Source organism: Papio anubis, chromosome 3, assembly GCF_008728515.1.
Source record: "Papio anubis isolate 15944 chromosome 3, Panubis1.0, whole genome shotgun sequence".
Lineage (NCBI taxonomy): Eukaryota > Metazoa > Chordata > Mammalia > Primates > Cercopithecidae > Papio > Papio anubis.
This window is the reverse complement of record NC_044978.1, coordinates 36,517,863-36,540,742: the sequence shown is the minus strand read 5'-3', so window position 1 is coordinate 36,540,742 and position 22,880 is coordinate 36,517,863. Positions and strand designations below refer to the sequence as shown.

Here is a 22,880-nt window from a genome sequence, read left to right as displayed (position 1 = left end):
GAACCAAGTTGGAAAGCTCTTCAGGATATCCTCCAGGAGGCACATTACCCTAGTGGGCAGGGCCAACATTCAAATCAGGAAATACAGAGAGCATACAGATGCTCTCGAGGAAAGAGCAACTCCAAGACACATATTTGCCAGATTCGCAAAGTTGAAATGAAGAGGAAAAAATCTTTAAGGGCAGCCCGAGAGAAGATTCGGGTTACCCACAAGGAAGCCCATCAGACTCACAGATCTCCGGCAAACTCTCCAAGCCAGAAGAGAGTGGGGCCAACATTCTTGAAAGAATTTTAAGCCAGAATTTCATATCCAGCCAAACTAAGGACATAGTGAAGGAGAATACAAATCCTTTACCAGATAAGCAAAATGCTTAGGCCCCATCACCACTGGGCCTGAGAGACCCTGAAGGAAGCACTAAACATGGGAAAAGGAACAGCAGTGCGTATATAAAAACATGCCAAAATGTAAAGACCATCAGGGGGCTAGGAAGAAACTTCCATCAAACTAATGAGGCAAAATAACCAGTTAACATCATAATGGGATCAGGATTCACACATAGCACAATCTTAACCTTAAATGTGTGGACTAAATGCTCCAATTAAAAGAGCCTGAACCTGTGAGCTGGATGAAAGTGAGACATGATCACTGTGACCAGGGAGACCCATCTCCTGCATGAGAGACATACAAGAGGAGAGGCTCAAAATAAAAAGGGATGGAGGAAAGGTGCAAACAAATGGAGAACAAAAAAAAAAAGCGAGGGTTTACAATACTAGTCTCTGATAGAACCAGACTTTAAACCATCAAAGATCAAAAGAGACAAGAAGGCCATTACATAATGGTGAGGATCAATAAATTCAACCAGAAAGAGCTAACTCTCACAAATATATATTACTTAATACAGGGCACCCAGATTCATAAAGCAAGTCCTTAGAGACTTACAAAGAGACTTGAACTCCCCATACAATAATAATGGGAACTTCCAACCTCCACTGTCAACATTAGACGGATCGGCCAGGGAGGCCAGAAAGGATTAACAAGGATATCCAGGAATTGAACTCATCTCTGCAGCAAGCAGACCTAATAGACATCTATAGAACTCTCCACCCCAAATCAACAGAATATACATTCTTCTCAGCACCACATCATTACTTACTCCAAAATTGACCACGTGGTGGAAGTAAAAGCACTTCTCAGCAAATGTACAGAGGCAGAAATTATACCAAAACTGTCTCTCAGACCACAGTGCAATCAACTAAGAGCTGGGACTAAGAAACTCAATCAAAACAGCTCAACTACATGGAAACTGAACAACCTGCTCCTGAATGACTACTGGGTACATAGCAGAAATGAAGGCAGAAATAAAGTGTTCTTTGAAACCAATGAGAACAAAGATACAACATACAGAATCTCTAGGGACACATTTAAAGCAACTAGTGTGTAGAAGGAGATTATAGCATAAATGCCCACAAGAGCAGGAAAGATCAAAATTGACACTCTAACACTTAATTAAAAGAACTAGAGGAAACAAGAGCAAACATTCGAGAAAGCTAGCAGAAGACAAGAAATCACTTAAGATGAAACTGGGAACTGAAGGAGATAGAGACACAAAAACCACTCAAAAATCAATGAATCCAGGAGTTGGTTTTGAAAGATCAACTCAAAATTGACAGACCACTAACAAGACTAATAAAGAAGAAAAAGAAGAATCAAAATCAACAGTAAAAATGATAAAGGGGATATCACCACATTTACAGAAATACAAACTACCATCAGAGGCCTTATAAACACACTCTACGCCAAAATAAACTGGAAAATCTAGAAGAAATGGATAATTTCCTGGACACCCTCTTCCAAATTAAACCAGGAAGAAGTTGAATCCCTGAATAGACAGCCGTGGCTCTGAAATTGAGGCAGCAATTGCCAGCCAGCTACCAACCAAAAAGTCCAGGACCAGATGGATTCACAGCTGAATTCTACCAGAGGTATAAGGAGGGAGTTGGTACCATTCCTTCTGAAACTATTCAATCAATAGAAAAGAGAGTCCTCCTAACTCATTTTATGAGGCCAACATCATCCTGTTCCAGAAGCCTGGCCAGGAATGCAACAAAAAGAGAATTTTAGACCAATATCCTGATGTGAACATGCGTGCAGAAATATAATAAAATACTGGCGGCAGTTCAACAACACATCAAAAGCTTATCACCATGATCAGTGGGCTTCATCCCTGGGATGCAAGGCTGATTTCCAGCATTGTAAAATCAATAAACATAATCCAACGCCATGAAACAGACAAAGACAAAGACACATGATTATCTCAATATAGATGCAGAAAAGGCTTTTGACAAATTCAGCAGCCCTTCATGCTAAAAGCGCTCAATAAATTGATTGATGGGCATTACCTCAAAATAATAAGAGCTATTGCATGACAATTACAGCCAGTATCATACTGAATGGGCAAAACTGGAAAAATTCCTTTGAAAACTGGCACAAGACAGGGATGCCCTCTCTCACCACTCCTATTCAACATAGTGTTGGAAGTTCTGGCTAGGGCAATCAGGCAAAGAGAAATAAAGGGGTATTCAGTTAGGAAAAGAAAGAAGTCAAATTGTCCCTGTTTGCGGTGACGTTGTATATTTAGAAAACCCCATGGTCTCAGCCCAAAATCTCCTTAAGCTGACCCCTTCAGCAAAGTCTCAGGATACAAAGTGTACAAAAATCACAAGCATTCTTATACGACATTAACAGACAAACAGAGAGCCAAATCAAGATAGACTTCCATTCACAGGCCTTCAAAGAGAATAAAATACCTAGAATCCAACTTACAAAGGAGTGTAAAAAGGACCTCTTCAAGGGCTTACAAACCACTGCTCAGTGAAATAAAGAGACACAAACAAATGGAAGAACATACCATGCTCATGGATAGGAAGAATCAATATCGTGAAAGTAGCCTATACTGCCCAAGGTAATTTATGGATTCAGTACATCCATCAAGCTACCAATGAGTTTTGTACGGACTGGAAAAGCACAACAAAGTTCATATGGAACCAAAAGAGCCGCATCTCAAGACAATCCTAAGTCAAAGAACAAAGCTGGAGGCATCCGGCTACCTGACTTCAAACTATGCAATTTCCTGATAACCAAAACAGCATGGTGCTGAGTACGAAAACAGAGATATAGACCAATGGAACAGAACAGAATTATAAAGCCATGCCGCATCTGACATACGTCCTTTTGACAAACCAGAGAAGCGAAGTAGGGAAAGTTCCCTATTTAATAAATGGTGCTGGGGAAAATTGGCTGGCCATAAGTAGAAAGCTGAAACTGGATCCTTTCCTTACTCCTTATCTGAGTTAATTCAAGATGGATTAGAGACCCAAATGTTAGACCTAATACCATAAAAATCCTAGAAAACCTAGGTAGTACCACCATTCAGGACATAGGCATGGGCAAAGACTTCATGTCTAAAACACCAAAGGCTGGCAAAGGCAAGTGGCAAATGGGATCTCATTAAACTAAGAGCTTCTGCACAGCAAAAGCTACCATCAGTGAACAGGCAACCTACAGAATGGGAGAAAGAATTTTTGCAATCTACTCATCGTGGGCTAAACATCGGGCCTGCAAGAACTTCAAACAAATTTACAAGAAAACAAACAACCCCATCAAAAAGTGAGCAGGGATATGAACAGACATTTCTCAAAAGAAGACATTCATACGTACAAACAGCATGAAAATGCTCATCATCACTGGCCATCAGAGAAGTAAATCAAAACCACAATGAGATGCATCTCACACCAGTTAGAATGGCGATCATTAAAAGTCAGGAAGCAACAGGTGCTGGAAGGATGTGGAGAAATAGGAACACTTTTACACTGTTGGTGGGATTGTAAACTAGTTCAACCATTGCTTGGAAACAGTATGGCATTCCTCAAGGATCTAGAACTAGATGTACCATATGACCCCAGCCATCCCATTACTGGTATATACCCAAAAGTTATAAATTATGCTGCTATAAAGACACATGCACGTATGTTTATTGCAGCACTATTCTAATAGCAAGACTTGGAATCAGCAAATGTCCATCAGTGACAGATTGGATTAAAGAAAATGTGTTTATATACACCATGGAATACTATGCAGCCATACAAAGGGCGGGTTGTGTGCTGGGGACATGGATGCAGCTGGAATCCCATCATTCTTAGCAAACTATCAAGAACAGAAAAACCAAACACCAGCATGTTCTGCTCTCACTCATAGGGTGGGAACTGAACAATGAGATCACCCATGGACTTAGGAAGGGGAACATCACACACCAGGACTTTATCATGGGGTGGGGGAGGATTACATTGGGAGTTATACCTGATGTAAATGTGAGTTGATGGGTTGCAGCACACCAACAAGGCACAAGAATATACATATGTAACAAACTGCATGTTATGCACATATACCCTACAACAGTATATGTAATAAATAAATTAAAAAATAAAATAAAATAAAATAAAATAAAATAAAATAAAACTCAGCCATGTGCTTTCTTAACCCATGAGTGAAAACAGTATTTCAGAAACATCATTTGACTATTTTGAATAAATTACCCTCAAGATCTTTTAAGCATCTGTTTACCTAAATTTTGGCTTACTTTTCCCCATTTATTTTTCTGAAGAATAAATAGGAAAATTGCATTTAACTCCAAATTCATTTTTCTATTTTAATAGAGATAAAATTTATAGAGAAAATAAGTATATTAATATATTTTATAGACCAGTGAAGAGAATCTCGTATGTAAAACTGGATCATAACCAAAGTTTTCTGAGGTACTTTACTTATATACATCTTTCTTTTATACTTGTTTAAAATCTTATAATGTCTTTTGTTTAATGCATAATACACTTTTAAAAGTTTAGTCTTGCATGAAATCAAGGTGGTAGGTTGTCATATTACGTTGTCATATTACGTTGTCATAACCTGACTGACCAGCTGGTGTCACTGTGGCACAGGCAATGAAATTACAATTTTTTTTTGTTCTTGTTTGTGTTTCTCATTGCAGATGTTTGATTTTCCATTTTACTTTCTTTCTTAGTCTGTCCTGAGAGAGGCCCTGGTTAGCTTCACACTCAACATTCACATTTGTGTAGAGATAATTTCATCCTAGAAATCCCTTTGCTAGCAGTTTAGTCATTGCCTCGTATGTTAATGTTTTTAGATTTGTTCCTTTTTTTTTTTTTTTTTTTTTGAGACAGAGTCTCACTGTGTTGCCCCCAGGCCAGAGTGCAATGGTGCGATCTCGGCTCACTGCAACCTCTGCCTCCTGGGTGCAAGTGATTCTCGTGCCTCAGCCTCCCAAATAGCTGGGACCACAGGCCGCCCGGCTAATTTTTGTATTTTTAGTGGAGACGGGGTTTTGCCATGTTGGCCAGGCTGGTCTCAATCTCTTGACCTCAGGTGATCCTCCCGCCTTGGCCCCTCAAAGTGCTAGGATTACAGGCATGAGCCACTGTGCCCGGTGTCCTCTTTTTATTAAGATGGGGCAGCAATGGCTAGACGTGGAGAGGATACTTATCTTAGTATTATCTCAGTTTTTTACAGCAAAAATATTTCTGCTTCTAAGTAAATGCATTTTATTTAGAAAATTAAAATTAAAATTATTCTTAAAAGAATAATTTTATTCTTTTAAAAATTAGTCTTTTCAAAAAGATTAGTAAAATTTAATCTAAATAATTCAAGTTACTCTGATTTGTAAACTGTGTGTAGTATTTGTAATGGATGCTGTTATAGTGCTGGTCAAAATTAATTAGAAATTTGCAACTCATACCATGAGTTTAAGAGCGGAAGCAAATCATATTAACTCCACATGGTTGAAACTTCTTGTGAATTAATTTATAGTTGGTAGATTTAAAGACGTTGCCTCATTAGACCTAGTTCAAATGGAATTTTTCCTGTGGAAGGCCCAAAACAAAAATCCACAAATTTAGGGTGTTTTTACCTATGAACGCTTTCTCTAGGAAAACGTACATACACAAACCTACCAAATTTTGCATTAGATTTAGTGAGCTTAGGACCCCCTGAACCCTGCATAAGGGTTCTCAGGTTCCCTGAGTCTTGAGAACCTCCCACCTCTAAGTTTTAAGTTAAATCACAGAGTATTCGTTCAGTAGAAGTATCTTAGAGATCTCTGAGTCTCACTATGTTATTTTACAATGGAGGAAAAAGGCCCTTGAAGTTGTTACGGAATTACCCAGTATTAATTAAATAGGTGTACCAAAAGCTTATGTGATTTGACTATAAGTGCAGTGAGTGCAAGAGCACTCTCTTTCATTACCTTACTTCCAGGGTTTGGTAACAGTTTTTGGCACGTACTACCAAAGAGGGCCTTTTAATAAATGTTTGGTGAATAAATGAATGTTTATTCATGTAAGCGAGTACGAGGACTAGAAACCAGATTTTTAGACTTCTCTGAAAAACCAGGGAAGAGATATTGTAATCTTACAGTTGATGCATCTTGTGTCCTTAATTTCGCTGCATGTGGTATTTGGGTTTGTGAGTGTGGAGTCTTTGTTGTTATTGTTTTAATTTTTAATGATTTTGTTGAACTAAGTCATTTCTTCATTCCCTTGTACTTAGCAGTCTGCAATATCATACACTACAATCTGGAGAAGATTTGGGAAAGAAATACAAGAAATTGTTGGAACACTGTTCCTCCAACTCCTACCCTTACCAGTCACATGTTGTAACTTATTTATCTGCTTTTCCCAAGAGATTGGAATCACTGTTAGGTCAGAGATAGTGTGTATACACAGCACAATTTATGGTTCATAATAGTTGCTCAATAAAAGAATGAATTCTAGTTAATAGACTTAAAAGTTGACATCTTTTCTACTTCAGCCATCCTACGCTAGAGTTCTCATAGCATGTGACGACAGTTTGTCTCCATTCTATGTAGGAATGCAATATAATGTTTCCACGTTATAATGTTTCCACGTTACTCACACCTAAAAAATGTGGTAGCTCAGTCAATGGCAATAATAATTTGATGGGGACTTTTTCAGAGAGCCAGTTTTGACCTAATATGTATGTTGGTCCCTTTTAGAGATGATGGCAAATGATTTTCAAGGATTGTTTAACCCATGCAAATCTAGATTCATTTTAATACTGCTTGCTTTTCAGCTATAGGCTATACTCTTAATACTATTACTACAAATTAATATTTTAAGTATATTTTTAATATACATATACATTAAATTAATTCTGGATTGAGAGTCCTGTTGAAAATACAGTTCATAATGAAAGGTTGAAGGCTTATCTGTCTTAAATTATAATCTGAGAGTGTGTCCTTATTTATAAACAAAAGCTATTAGGAATATGTTGTTCTTAAATTTCTTGGAGGAGTTATTTTGAATGTAGATACATATAAATATTTCCACAGTGATAGTATGTGAATGAATTCAGTATTTCTTTGATGCAAGTTGGTACATGATTCAGGCTTCTGAACTACTTAGAATCTAGACTAAGTAGGTGAGGCCAAGAGGGTGGGCAGTGAACCACCAAAAGGTACTGTAAGTTCTTGTTAAATATTGTTGAATGATTGAATGAGACAGAGGGAGAAAGGAAGATTGAAATTGTGTGTCTGTGGTGGGTGTGTATGTGCCTGGTGGTAAAATGGAAAAAATATTAATAAAAATGTTAGGAGATTTACTGTCTTGATTAGATGGAATAAGATATAGGAGGATATTGTGATCATAAAGTGACTTATTAAACTTATTAAAATGAGAGTCTAGAAGTGTTGCTTCCCAAATGAGGACAAGGTCTAAGAGTGGCAATTTGAGTTTAGGTTGCCTGAGTGGAATATGCAGTATGAAAGATAAAAGGCATTAGAGTTGAAGATGTTACTGAAATCTGAGACTAAGGTATAGATTGGGTTATACTAAGTCTAAAATGTCTTATCTGCCCTGACACTTTTTTGGCATGTTGTCCAACGACAGATTCCCAAACCTTATCCAGATTACCAATTTTAGGCATTTCTGCAAGTATACTGAGGGAAAATAAAATCACATACCTTTACATATCATTATTACTATCCCCTGTCATTCTGCATCAACATAGGTAGGCAGGCTCATGGAACAGATTTTAAGTGTTTTACAATTTACATTTTAAAATATAGCAACCTACTATATACCATGACGTTAGTGGACTGTATTTTTAATGATCTAGGAAAACTTTCGGCCTAGACAGCTAATATATCAGCTTGGAAGGAATTGCTAACTGAACATCTATAAACAGTTCCTGAAAATGTGCCCAACAACATGCAAGAGGTTAGAAACACCCAGTTTAATGGTGAGAGTTAGGGATGAAGCAGAAGCCCTAGATGTGCCAAAGCCCTCAATAAATATTTGAAATTGATTGGAAAGAAGGTAGATGACAGTGTTGAGGTGGGGACGAGGGCAGTGAGGAAGGTTACACACAGGAAACGGGGGTAGGATAGGGGCAGAGTTGCACAAGAATGGAAAGCAGTTCTCTACAACAGTTCCTCAAAATAGACTAAGGATCGCCTGCATCAGAATCACCTGATTTCCTTGTTGTGAAATTCGGATTTCTGGGCTTCTCATTCCAACTCAGTGAGAATCACAACAGGCAGCTAAGAGCAATCTGCATTTTTAACAGGATCCTCAAGTGATTCCTACTGAAATTAAAGTTTGAGAACTGGTTGTTTAGAAGTACCAATAGAGAGCTTAGAAAATGCTGACCCTGCCTCCTAACAATAGAATGTTGATAAGTAGAATGTTGGAAGATAATCAGTTTTATAAAACTCAAGATAATTGTGGAGAAGCAGAGAGGCCACTATAAGGAGGGTTAATAATGTTACAGAACTGGGGATGTGGAGGCTGTTCTAATAGTAGCTTTGCTTCTGGCAAATATTTTTTATAGACAGCTAACTGTTAAACTAACAAAGGAGATTTTAAATTAACAGAATTCATCAAACATTTAACATAAGTTTTTCAGTTTGTTTCTTTAAAAAAATGTATTATGTAGATGCTTTGGAAGGTTTTGTCCATTTTGAAGGATGAGATGTTATTGAGAAAATTTCTTGCTGAATAAAGTAATAGACACTGTGCTAGATGTCAAGAATACAAGTGGTGAACAAGATAGATAAGCTCCCTGATCTTAGCATACGGTCTTCAGAGTGGGGAGAGAGAATACAGACGAGTTAATTTTAATACCATGTGAAAAATGTTATGCTAAGCCAAGTATAGCATAGTCTGAGTACTGGTAGGAGCATGGAAAGATTACCTGAGTGATTACTATATAAACTGAGGTCTGAAGGATGACCTAGCCAGATAAAGGGTGAAAAATATTCTCATCAGAAGCAACTGTAACAACCCGAAGGAAGTGTGAGACCATAGAACTGGAAATTCATGTTGGAATGGAGAATGTGAGGGCAGGTGTGTGAGAAATGAGGCTAGAGAGAGAAGTAGATAGTAGATCCTGCAAAACCTTAAAACCATATCGAAGAGTTTAGTGTTTACCTAAAAGGCAATGGAGAGCCACTAAATGCTATAAAAATGGGTGTGTCTCAGTTGGGTTCGCATTTTAGAAAACTGTCTCTGGCTACAGTTTAAAGAATTAATTGCGGGGCTGACAGTAATAGAGGCATGGGCATGGGAAACAAGTTCAGTCATCAATGGCAGAAGAGGAGTGAGACTTAGGACATTCTCAAGGATACTTTTTTTGTTTGTTTTTTGAGATGGAGTCTTGCTCTGACGCCCAGGCTGGAGTGCAGTGGCCGGATCTCAGTTCACTGCAAGCTCAGCCTTCTGGGTTTACGCCATTCGTCTGCCTAAGCCTCCCTAGTAGCTGGGACTACAGGCGCCCGCCTCCTCGCCCAGCTAGTTTTTTGTATTCTTTTTTTTTTTTAGTAGAGCCGGGGTTTCACCGTGTTACCCAGGATGGTCTCGATCTCTTGACCTCCCGAAGTGCTGGGATTACAGGCTTGAGCCACCGCACCCGGCCAAGGATACATATTTTAAAACAAATTTGCTGAACGTTTTGTGTTCTTCACGTGTTGGTTTTACACTAACTTCAGTTCAAAAGTATTACCATGCTAAATTTTAAGTTCTAAACTTATGTTTTTAATGTCATAATTATAATAACCTCTATTAAAATATACAAAATGGAGACATTATTTTTCACAGCTTTATGAAAGCTATTACTACAGATATTACTTTGTATTCTTTTAAAAGAACTCAAAATGTACAAAAACGTGTTTGGAGCTTTTGCCAAAAGCATATTTTGTTTTAGCTTAATTGTTTGAAAAATATTTTTAAAAACTGTTCAATAATCCAGCATTATCCTAAAAGCTTGAATAAAAGGTTAACTCAGGTTTACGCCATTTTATTGTACACTTGTTAAGCTTGGCCTTGTGAAGTGTTAAACTTTGAATTGAATGTCAGCAACATAAAAATGCAAATTAGGAATTTTACGTTGTTAATTATAAATGGGTTCATTGTCTCTGAAATATATTCTGGAAAATATAGGAGTAAATTCAGTAGCAGATACTTTAAAAGTTGCCAAGCTAGGCACAGACTTACAAAACTGATACACTTAAAAAATTTGAGGGTTGGCCAGGTGCAGTGGCTCATGCCGGTAATCCCAGCGTTTTGGGAGGCTGAGGCCAGCAGATTGAGTTCAGGAGTTTGAGAGCAGCCTGAGCAACACGGTGAAACCCCATCTCTACTAAAATACAAAAGAAATTAGAAAGATATGGCAGTGTGTGCCTGTAGTCCCAGCTTCTCAGGAGGCTGAGGAAGGAGAATTGCTTGAACCCGGGAGGTGGAGGTTGTAGTGAACCGAGATCGTACCATTGCACTTCAGCCTGGGTGACAGAACGAAACTCCCATCTCAAAAAAAAAAAAAAAAAAAAAAGGAAAAGAAATTTAAAAGTTATATAAAGAAAGCATATTTAAAATTTTGGTGAACTATGTTACTTAGAGAATAAGTATTTTATTGAAAACAGTCAACAAACTCATAAAATCCCAAGTATTATCTCACAAGTCATAAATTCCTCTCACATAGCCCATATCGTTTTGTTTTGCATTTAACTGTGAAACCGTGTTGGAATGATAGTTCTCTTCAGAATTGGAATTGAACCTATTTTTATCGTTTTCAGTTAGGCTCCTTCTGTTAGTAGCAGCTTAGGCATAGGAAGGCCTTAGTGCTTTTCAGATTTTACACCTGTTTTACCTATAGGACAGTAGGGTTGTCTTCTAGAAGAACTTTTGTTTGTTTAGTAAAGAACCCCAGCAGACAATAGGGAGTGATTTGAGTGACTGTAATGTCCTCAGCTACAGTTGTCTCCATTTGCATTTAAGATTATTATTGGTATGTTTTTTTTTCTCATATTGTTAATTGGTTTTTGGTTATTTTGTATAATCTTTGTTCCTTTCTTTTTGCCTGATTGTTTCTCATTATGGTTTGGTGGTTTTCTGTAGTGGTCCCATTTGAGTCTTTTCTGTTTGTCATTTATGTGTTTGCTTTACCTGTGAGTTTTATATGTTCATGTGTTTTGATGGTAAAATGTCCTTTTGCTTCCAGGTTTAGCATTCCGTTGAGCATTTATTGTAGTGCCTGTCTGTGGTGAGGAATTACCTCAGCTTTTGCTTGTCTAGGAAAGACTTTATTTCTCCTCCTGGTAATTTCGTTGGATATAGTATCCTTGGCTGGCAGTTTTTTTTCTTTCTGCACTTCAAATATATCATCCCATTCTCTCCTGCCTCTATCTCCTGAGAAATCCACTGGTAGTGGTTCCTTTGTGGGGGTTCCTTTGTAGGTGATTAGACACTTTCTTACTGTTTTTAGAATTCTCTATTGTTGACTTTGGACATTTTGACTATAATGTGCCATGGAGAAGATCTTTTTATATTGTATCAGTTTGGTGATCTGAGAACCTCCTGTATCTGGACGCCTAAATCTCTTGCTAGACTTGGACAGTTTTCATTTATTGTTTTATTAAATAGGTTTTCTAACACTTTCGTTCTCTCTTCACCCTCTGAGACCCCAATAATATGAATATTTGGTCACTTTATGTTGTCTCATGTCATGAATAGTTTCCTCATTTGTTTTTGGTCACTTTATGTTGTCTCATGTCATGAATACTTTCCTCATTCTTTTTTATTCTTTATTTTTTTCTGATTGGGTTCTTTCAAAAGACCTGTCTTCAAGTTCTGAGATTTTTTTTTTTTTTTTTCTTTTTTTCTTTTTGAGACTGAGTCTCACTCTATCACTCAGGCTGAAGTGCAGTGGGGCACGATCTTGGCTCACTGAAACCTCCGCCTCCCGAGTTCAAGCGATTCTCCTGCCTCAACCGCCTGTGCATCTGGGATTACAGGCACGTGCCACCACACTCAGCTAATTTTTGTATTTTTAGTAGAGATGGGGTTTCACCATGTTGGCCAGGTTGGTCTCGAACTCCTGACCTCTGGTGATCCACCTGCCTTAGCCTCTCAAGGTGCTGGTATTACAGGCATGAGCCACCACACCCAGCCAAGTTCTGAGATTCTTTATTCTGCATGAACTAGTCTATTATTGAAGTTTTTGAATGTATTTTGTATTTCAAGCAATGAATTCTTCAATTCCAGAATTTCTGTTTCCTTTTTTATGATCTTTGTCTCTTTGGCAAATTTCTCATTCATATCCTGAATTGTTTTTCTGATTTCCCTCTATTGTTTTTCAGAATTGTCTTGTATCTTCATCTTGGGAATCAGTAGTTTGAATTCTTTTTCCAAGATTTCCTGAATTTCTTTTTGGTTGGGATCTGTTGCTGGAGAATCATTGTGATCCTTTGGAGGTATTATATTTCCTTGCTTGTTCATGTTTTTTGTGTCTTTACGTTGATACCTGGTTTAACCGTTTCTCCATTAGTTTGAATTTGCTATTGTAGGGGAGGACTTTTTCCTGAAGTTGTATCTATGGTGTTGGGTGAGTAGGCTACTTTGACTTTGATTCTTGTGCATGCAGTAGTGTACTCTGTGTAATTTCTTTGGCTATATACAGCATCAGTGGTATCTGTGATTTTCCTCAGTGGATTAAGTATACAGTTATTAGTGGAAGCTGTGGTGAAGTTTTGCTTTAGATGTCAGGCCCCAGATAGTCTTCAGGCCCCAGTTGTAGCAGTGGTGGGCTGAGCATGCCTGTCCTTTCGCCCCAGCATGGTATATGCTGGCACCAGTGTTAATGGGTCCAGGCGAGTGGATTTTTGGGCCTCCAGATGGCTTACTTGGATGCCAGTAGTGGCAGCAGTGGACCAGGCAGGTGGGCAGGTTCTTGGACCTCTAGACAGCCAGCATAGCGTGGGCAATGGCAGTGGCAGTAGCAGATGACCGTTTGGGTCCTGAGTAGTGTGCACAGGTGTTGGCAGTGGCTATGATGGGCTGGGCAGACTACTCTCCAGGCCCTCAGGGAGTGCATGCAAGTAGGTGCCAACTGAGGTGGTAGCAGCTGGGGGGGTAGGTCCAACCTCAGGTCCTCTGGAGGAGTGTTCAGGTGCCCATGGTAGTGGACTGGGCTGGGCAGTGCTGTGGTCCCCAGACTATGTGTTCTGGCACAGCTGTAGGGGGTGGGGAAGCCAGGTTGGGTAGGCTTGTCCTCAGGCCCCCCATGGTGTATACAGGTGTGCTAGCTGTGGTGGGGAGGGGTGGAGTGCAGAATGTGTGGGTGGGAGGTGGCAACAGCTCTGATTCTGCACTTCCACTAGAGAGGGTGGTGCTGCCTTTAGTGACTGGCGGCAGCCTAGGCTGGTGGATAGGGAACATCTATGCCCCTCAGATCTCGGCCCCTGCAGTGCTTGTGCCTCAGTCCTGGATGCAGTAGTCTGCTGTCACTTGCACCTAAGTCCTAGGGCCAGCAGTCCGTGCTTCTCTTGTTTTTCAGGACAGTATGAGGTCTGTTGGGAGCAGAGTTCTGAAATGGTACCTTGCTATATCTGCTTCGATCTCAGAGAGCATGTGGGACCCAGAGTGAGCCTCCTTTCTGGGGCAGTGTCATCACACAGTCTCCTGGCAGCTGCCTATGTTTGTTTCAGGGCCCATGAGGGTCCAGGGACTCTCTTGTAGCTAGGATTGCAAGAGTTCACAGTGGGAATGTAGACTTCTGAGGGTCTGTCATTTACCTCTTTCCCATATAGGGAAGTCTCCTTTTGCCTCCCAGCTGATCCTGCCAGAGCAGGTTGCCTTGCTTCCTTCTCCTTCCTTGCTTTAGATATTTCCTGTCACTTTTCTGTTGAATTCCAGTGGTCTGTCTTGGATAATGTATTCGAAGTGTGATTATCTACTCTTTTGGTTCTTTTTAATGGAGGAGGGGAGTGCGAAATGCCTCTAATCAGCCATCTTGAAGTCTCTCTCTTACGTTGTCTCTTCTAAGAGGCCATAGGTGACAAGATGAAAGGTGTCTCTATAACTGCTTGAAAAGTTAGGTAATCAGAATTATCTATCATGTGTACTATTTAGTAACACATTACTTAGTTCCATGCTCCCAGATAGTACTACTATTATATCTCTTTTCCAGAAATTTATACGATATTCTATGACAGGAGAATGATTCAGATGAGTATTGTTCTTTCTGATAAAGTTCCAAGGATACATCTAACATAACCATTCTGGACCTATACAGTCAGCTGTCTTTATCCCAGGTTCTGTATCCCAGGGTCCACATCCACAGATTCAACCAACTGCATTGAAAATATTTGGGGAAAATGAAATAAAATAAAAAATAACAATACAATTAAAAATAACACAGATTTAAAAGCAATACAGTATAACAGCTATTTACATGACATTTACATTGTATTTGGTATTGTAAGTAATCTAGAGATTATTTAAAAGTATACAGAGAGGATGTGTATACAGTATAGGCAAATATTATGCATTTTGTATAAGGGACTTGAGCATCCATGTACTTTGGTATCCAAGGGATCCTGGAACCAATCTTCCAAAGGACAACTCTGTGCCATTTGTATGTTGTTTGTGTTCAGATGTTAGGGTTTTGTTTTGTTTTGTTTTGTTTTTTACATTTCTTGTATTTTGAGGGGTGTTTTGGTACTTTTTTCCTTAAGGAAAGCTGTTATCTTCACTAAAACATAAGCTACTGAAAAGCTGTCAAGACTTAAGCAAGGCAACATTCAAGAAAGCCATTCCAAAAATAGTTGACCTAATGACCAAACTTGCAAAGTTTACAAATTATTTCAGTGATTTGACAGCATTTTATTTTGTAAGTGATATATTTGTCTTTCAGAAAGGGAAGATTCTAGTAATATAAATATGAATAAAAGGAATACTAATATTTAAAACTAGAAACCATTGATTTTAGATATTAAAAACTAACTGAGAAAGTTAAAGGTCACTTATTCAGTGAAATGAACAGACTTGGAGACTTGGTTTAAAAATAGGAAGTAAGTAAAAATTGAGTGTAAGAAATGTTTTCTTTTTGACTCTAAGTGTTCTTCAAAACAATGTTTAGTGGAAAAGGGTGTTGTCCTGTGACAAGAGGTTTTAAGTGATATTAGGAAATGAGTGAATGGGATAAAGGCAGTTCATTTGTTTTGTACCAATAGGAAATTACAGCTTTAGAACATATTCCTATTAGTGTGCTTAAACCTAAGCAGGTTCTGAAATAGTGTTTTTTTAAAGCCATTTCTTTAAGTAAATCTTTTAGAAAACATACTAGCTAAAATAAATTCTAAGTATCCAATAAATTGCCTATGGCTATTTACATTTATAATACATTACAGTTAATACTGTTTCTGGAAGCTTAGTCCTAACCATATTGCTAGTTACTATCAAAATGACATACTTCTGTGTCCCAGTTTTCTCATCTGTAAGTACTTCAAGTGTTTGTCAAGATTAAATGACGTAATATATAGACAGTTCTTGCTTTGTATATTTCCAATATACATTAATTTCAGTTAGGATAGTTTAGTTTAATAACACCAGTGCCTCAACAACCCAGCTTATTACTCCCTCACTTTGTTCAGGACTCTCTTCACAGTTTATCTCCTCAGAGAGACCTTCCCAGAATCCTGCATCTAAAGTGGCAACCTTTGTCTGTCACTCTCTATCCCTCTTATCCTGCCTTTAAAAACAAAAACAAAAACAAAAACTTATTTACTTGTTTATTAATTACAGGACTTGTTACCACCTATGTTTGTTTACTATCAATCTCCTTCCTCCCTATGTCCCCACCCCCCAGAACGTGAGTCTATGTGGGCAGGGACTTTATCTGTTTTTCCTTCACTGCCATGTCTGTAGTGTCTAGAGCAGTGGCTGTCATGAAGTTGATGGTCATTAGATGTTGATTCAATACATAAGTAAATAAATAAGCCGTGCCTGTTGGGTCATACCTGTAATTCCAGCACTTTGGGAGGCTGAAATGGGTGGATCACTTGAGTTCATGAGTTTGAGACCAGCTGGGGCAACATGGCGAAACTCTTTGTATTTTTAGTCTCTACTAAAAATACAAAAATTAGCCGGGTGTGGTGGTGCATGTCTGTAATCCCCAGCTAGTTGGGAGGCTGAGGTGGGAGGATGGCTTGAGCCCAGGGGGCAGAGGTTACAGTGGGCCCAGATCGCACCACTGCCCTCCAGCCTGGGCGATAGAGCCAGACCTTATCTCAAAAAAGTAAAATAAAATAAGTAAATAAATAATTTATGTTCCATAGCTCAGGCAGTGCTTTCTTCTTTCCTATTTGTTTTTTATGTACTTAGTCTATTCTGAATTCCTTTGATACTTAGTGTCTTTACTTTGGCACCATGTTCAACTTTTATGTTAATGTATATCTTGTCTCCAATGAGATGGCAAGGAGTGTACCTTACCTCTTTCTCTGCCCAAAAAGTCTAATGTAAGAATAAGCAAATATGCATTAAATTATATTTCATAATAAACCTGTTATTATTGCAGCTTCTTAATCTTCATGACATTGAATCATAAATCCTTTAGTTCATTCAACAAATTCATTATTTATCTATTCAAATATTTATTTGATCCTCCTATATCTCAGGTACTATTTCAGGTGCTGGGTGTATAGCAGTAAACAAAATAGACAACAACCCTGCTCTCATGACGGCTATAGTATAGTGAGGGGTCACAAAAATAAACAGATATACACATAATATATCACTTAGTGGTCACTGCTATGAGAAAAATAGAACAAGGTAAGGGGAATAGGGAGTTCTTTTGTGGGGGTTGGAGGGGATTGCTATGTTGTAGATTATCTTCAAAGGAGCAAGCCCTGTAAATCTCTGATCCAAACCTCATATCCAAACCAGATGATAAAAAGACTTTTAGTTGGAAATCTAATGTTTTGAGAGACCCATTTGAGACCCAAGACCAATATTTTTATTTTCCTATATAAGAGACTTACTAGTTTATCTCTCTTTTTTGTTTTTTGTTTTTGTTTTTTTTGAGGCAGAGTCTGGCTCTGCTGTCCAGTCTATAGGACAGTCACAGGAACTGGCTCATGGCAACCTCCGTCGCCTGGGCTCAAGCCATCCTTCCACCTCGGCCTCCCAAGTAGCTGGGACTGCAGGCGCATGCCACCATACCCAGCTGAATTTTTGTATTTTTTTAGAGTTGGGGTTTTGCCATGTTGCCTAGGCTAGTCTCAAATTCCTGAGCTCAAGCAATCCTCTTGTCTCGACCTCCCAAAGTGCTAGGATTACAGGTGTGAACCACCATGCCTGACCAGTTTATCTCTTTGAAAGAAAGAGTTTGATTTGGATTTTATGTACAGTAGGTAACCAATCATGTGTCTTGGGGTCTAGAATTCCTCAGATGCCTCACTTATTGAATATAGAGTGATGTTCTTCAGAATTCCCAAGCTTGTAGTCTTGAGGATTTTCACAAGTGTTCCAATGACTGTTTCAAAGACCAGTTTATCTTTCAAATTCTCTTTAGAGAAATCTTTCAATTTCTCTTTCAAAATATCTTTCAAATTCTCTTAGTTTGAAAACATTCCTTTTGCTACTGAAGGTACTTACTTTTAATGATCTTCCAGCTAGGCTTTTCTTGCGTTTTTTGGTTTGTACTCTGTACATTCCTCACTTTTTGTATCAAACTCATCACCTCCCCTTTAAAGCATATCTTTTTTCCCACATTTTTTGGTCTCTCACTGAGAAACTCTATTTCTACTAAAGATATTGTTTTATACATTTTAAAACAGATCTCTCGGACTTGTAACTTCTATCTAGTTGCTCTGTTTAAAGTCACTGGATATCAGAAGTTAATTATATGGTTAGTTTCACATCTAGGCATGCTCTAATATAATTAAGATGGGGTTGTAAGCATAATACTAAGGGTGAAAATACTTATAATTTCATGACTTTGTCACTCAGAAAATAAAAATCACTAATCCTAAGTGATATGAAAATACATTCTTAGATATAATGGTCAGTTTTAAATATAAGAAAATAATCTTTCATCATTCCAACTTCTAGTCTCCAGAAGAGTTCTATTTAAAAATTGGGATGAAAGAGAAAGACATTAATACTTGAAGTACCAGATGTTGTAGTGTACTTTTTGTATGTTGTCTATGAGGTAAGAATAATTATCCCTTAACATTATCATTTTACAGTCAAGAAACTCAGCAATTCAGATTACTTGCCTGGGGTGATGCAGCCATTAAGTGACTGGAGCCAGGATTCAAACTCAGGTATATCTGAGCTGACTTCAGAGCCCACATTGCATCCGTTATATCAAACTGCCTCATCAAATGAGGGCTAGTTATTATTTTTTGAAATAATGGATGCATTTGAAATCAGAGCTAGTTCTCAGACATTTTCACTGATGTCCAAAGTGCTAAACAATTTTGTTTGCCGTCTGAAATTCCACCCTGTATCTCTGAGTCCAAAAATCATACTAAAATGCAATGAAAGAGTCACAGAGATTACCTTGAACCTACGGTAATATGAATACTTTACACACTGAAGTTCATAAATGTTTTGCTTTCAACTACTATTAGTAACAAATCACTTTACACACATCTCACTGCCAGTGTGATGAAATCCCAGTGTTGAGAACTACAGGATAAAGGAGCCATTCCCAGACACAATCCCCTCCATTTAATTTATTTCCAATAATAAATTAGTCAGTAACTGGACAGGTATTTGTTTAGCTAGAAAAAGGAAACCAAGCTGCAAAATTGGAGATTTAAGATTGAATGGATGAAACTAAAATGGCTAAAATTAAACAAAGATACTTATGACGAGGTAGATTTTTAGATTTCATAGACAGCCTACAAATGTTATTAACAGACAGTAGGAGGTCAGTATATGGGTGTTTGTTTTTGCGTTCTTAGGTGTTAGAATCTGGAGGGAATTTTAAAAACTATTTTTAATTTAATTGAACCAAATTGGCTTTTTTATACTTCAGTTTTTAAAATGTTTTAGTGAAAATATGTAAGAATAGTTTTGGCCGGGCGCGGTGGCTCACGCCTGTAATCCCAGCACTTTGGGAGGCCGAGGCGGGCGGATCACAAGGTCAGGAGATCGAGACCACGGTGAAACCCCGTCTCTACTAAAAATACAAAAAATTAGCCGGGCGCGGTTGTGGGCGCCTGTAGTCCCAGCTACTCGGGAGGCTGAGGCAGGAGAATGGCGTGAACCCGGGAGGCGGAGCTTGCAGTGAGCCGAGATTGCGCCACTGCACTCCAGCCTGGGCGACAGAGCGAGACTCCGTCTCAAAAAAAAAAAAAAAAAAAAAAAGAATAGTTTTAAGCAATGTAAAACTCGACCTTTCAGAATGGAAATTATATTCGATGTATTTAATTTAAAATCATGTATTCTAATAAATGTTCATGGTTAACTAAAGAAGTTTAGTGATAGAGATTCAGCATACTCTGGACCTGGGTACCTGATCGTAATAGAGTCCCAGAGAGTCCTCCAAAGATGATGCAAAGTAGAGAAAAGCATGACTCTATGGCCTAGCACCTGGAAGATTCTATTCATCTTTAGGAACTGTTTTGTTTCTATTCTTTATAGCTATCTATTTTCATTTACAGCATATACCTTTTCTCAGAAGTACAGGGATGATGAACCAAGTCATTCTTACTGTATTTCTATGATATGTAAGTTAGTTAGTTCTACATTGAAAATAGTGAAAAACTTCAGGAAGAAAGGGTAATTGAGGATGGCTTATACATTGGTCAAGAAAAACATCAAGTACATTTAAGGAGTACATTTAGGAGAACATTAGAATCCAGATGGAAACTTCTTCAGCAAACATTCCAAAATAGGGTGTTTTCAAGTTATATTATACAACCATATCACTTAACTTGTCCTATACTATTTTTACTTCAGTAGCAGAGCAGATATGATTGTTTAAGATCAAATCTTCTTGGCTAGTGATTTAATAATCCCTTTGCATTTCGGTTCATGATTATGGGAATTAACTTCTGAAAGGGCTTCTTATTTCAGTAGTATATATTATCTTAGCTATACCACTTTATTATTATATTTGACATATCTCTATACCCTGAATTTTCATTAAAAGTTTGTATTTTAATTACTCTTAATTATTCCTAAATTTCATCCCTTCTGGCCATTCTTTTGGTCACCTGTCTATCCTAAACTTTAGCTGTTTGAATACTGAGATATAGTGGTATCTTATGATTGATCTTGCCTCAGTTTCTAACTCTTCCAAGCTGTTCTTACATGTCTACCAAATTAATATTCTTTAAGCAATCCTTTAACCAAATCAAGTAAACCCGTTACTCAAAATTTTCTGATTCATTTACCCCTATCTCGCAACATAGACATTTAGCAACGTTGGCCATGGGAGCCTAGTTGCTGGCCTCCATGCTATCCCAATAATATGATAATGACTGCCCAGTGCTACCCACCCTGTCCTCCAAAAGTTTTTCTACTAGGTTGAAGATGAACCCTTCCTAACCCTATTCCATCCCTCCAGCATTCCATATCGTCCATGTTGGTCATTGATGCAGCTTAGAATCCATCTCTTCCATTAAGACTTTTCTTCTGTTGAATGCACACTGATCATTCTCTCTTCTGAATTCTTAACTACATTATAAATTGTTATATACTTTCCTTTTTGATTGCATATTGCCTTCACCTACTGATTAAGATGTGCATGTTTTGTCCTAGGTTTTTTTTAAAAAAAGTGCCTTTATCCCATTCACTCAAGGTGTAATGGATTAGAAAAAAATATATAACACTAGTTATATATATTTATGATCTAAAATCTGCTATCTCAAACTATGATCAGTCTAAAAATTTAGCTTACTAGCTGTGTTTACTTTTAACTTGTCATAGCCCTGAAATTCCCATGAAAATTTAATAAAGGTAAATAGAAAAGTGGTTTTATTTTAGATTGAATGCCTTCATTTCAGTTTGATTTCTCTGAAGTTCTAGTCATGTGGATAGGCCAGATTTAAGTCTACATTATTAATAATTGTTGCATCACTTGAAGCCAGTGGACCGTAGCCTCAGCTTTACTTCCTGGTGATTTTACAGTTTTACTTGGCCTTTTTGCCTAATTATTATTTAAGCCCTGAGATTTAATTTACAAAGTTCTGGAAAAAAAAAAAAACTTAGAATATACTTAACTAGGATTGTGCCTTTTAAAGAACGTTTTGCTTCTTGACTTTTTATACTTTTTAAGCTCTTAAGACTCAGTGTTGAATATTATTTTTATTATAATAAGGTTCTGTTACAGGCTAATTTGCAGTTAGGTTAACTATTTTCATTGTGCAATGTAAATCTAAATACAGTTTTGTTTACCTCACCCTGATTGAAGTCAGAGAAGCCCTCTTGAAATGGAAGAGAAATTAACATGGCAAGTGAGTGATTTGTTTATACTATGCATTAGACAGGCTCATTGTGATTATATTAGACACCAGTCAGCTTTTACATATTAGACATGGCAATTGAATGATCTTAATTTTGCTTGTTAAAATAATTTTTCTGATGTATCAGTAAGATTAAAATTTTTACATTGAATTTTAATATCTGCCTGCTGCTTAATTCCAGAATGATAAAAGTGTATTGTATGTGATGTACACAATACCACTTAATACAAATCTTGCTGTATTTGCTGCTGATTATACATCATTATAGAATGCCATGACAGCATAAGGGAATACTGCATAGCAGAGAGAAAAATAATCTATGATTTGATTAAAAGGATACAATTATTCTGAACTGTTACATCATGTGGGATTTTTTACAAAGTTTTTTTTATTTTATTTAACTCTTGCTAAGGATTTGAAGCATTCATTACCATCTGGACTTGGTCTCTCAGAAACTCAAATTACATCTCATGGCTTTGACAATACCAAAGAGGGGGTTATTGAAGCAGGAGCATTTCAAGGTAAGAGCCCATATATTTGTAAAGATGGCTGGGGTGGAGGATGGGAGAAGTTCACCAAATGCTACCTTTATTAATAAAGCACAAGAATGAAGGCCTTTCATTCTGTGATAAAACATTGATTATAAATGTCATCCTTCTGCTCTTCAATTTAAGTATTATAGGAATTATTTCAGTAGTCTCCTTTATATAAACAGATCAATGTGCATGATATCACTGGTTATTATTTAAGAATTGGTTGTAAAATACTGAAATAAAAACAAAAATTATATCAGAAATGTAGACATAGATTATTTTAACTTGTAACTATGAAATTTATAAATCAGTGTTGATTTTCGTAAATACAGATTTCTTATTTCAAAGCAAATAGAAAAATGAACTTTTTACTTATATAGAAGGTCTCCAAGACCACACTCATTAAAAGTTTGTATTTTAATTACTCTTAATTATTCCCAAATTTCACCCCTTCTCTCCATTCTTTTGACCACCTCTCTATCCTAAAGTGTAGCTATTGAATACCT

General features: G+C 37.5%; 1 protein-coding gene across 4 annotated transcripts in view; it reads left to right on the top strand.

The window, feature by feature from the left end:
- The window catches only part of ARFIP1 (ADP ribosylation factor interacting protein 1), a 129,161-nt gene that overhangs the window by 59,510 nt on the left and 46,771 nt on the right, over window positions 1-22,880 (top strand). For 3 of the 4 annotated variants that reach the window (XM_017959135.2, XM_017959134.2, XM_021938871.2), the window contains exon 3: window positions 22,254-22,362. In XM_017959135.2, coding sequence (XP_017814624.1) covers window positions 22,254-22,362 — 109 coding nt within the window. Of the gene's footprint in view, window positions 1-21,789; window positions 21,833-22,253; window positions 22,363-22,880 lie in introns of all 4 variants that reach the window. The other variant, XM_021938870.2, reaches the window with a different exon arrangement.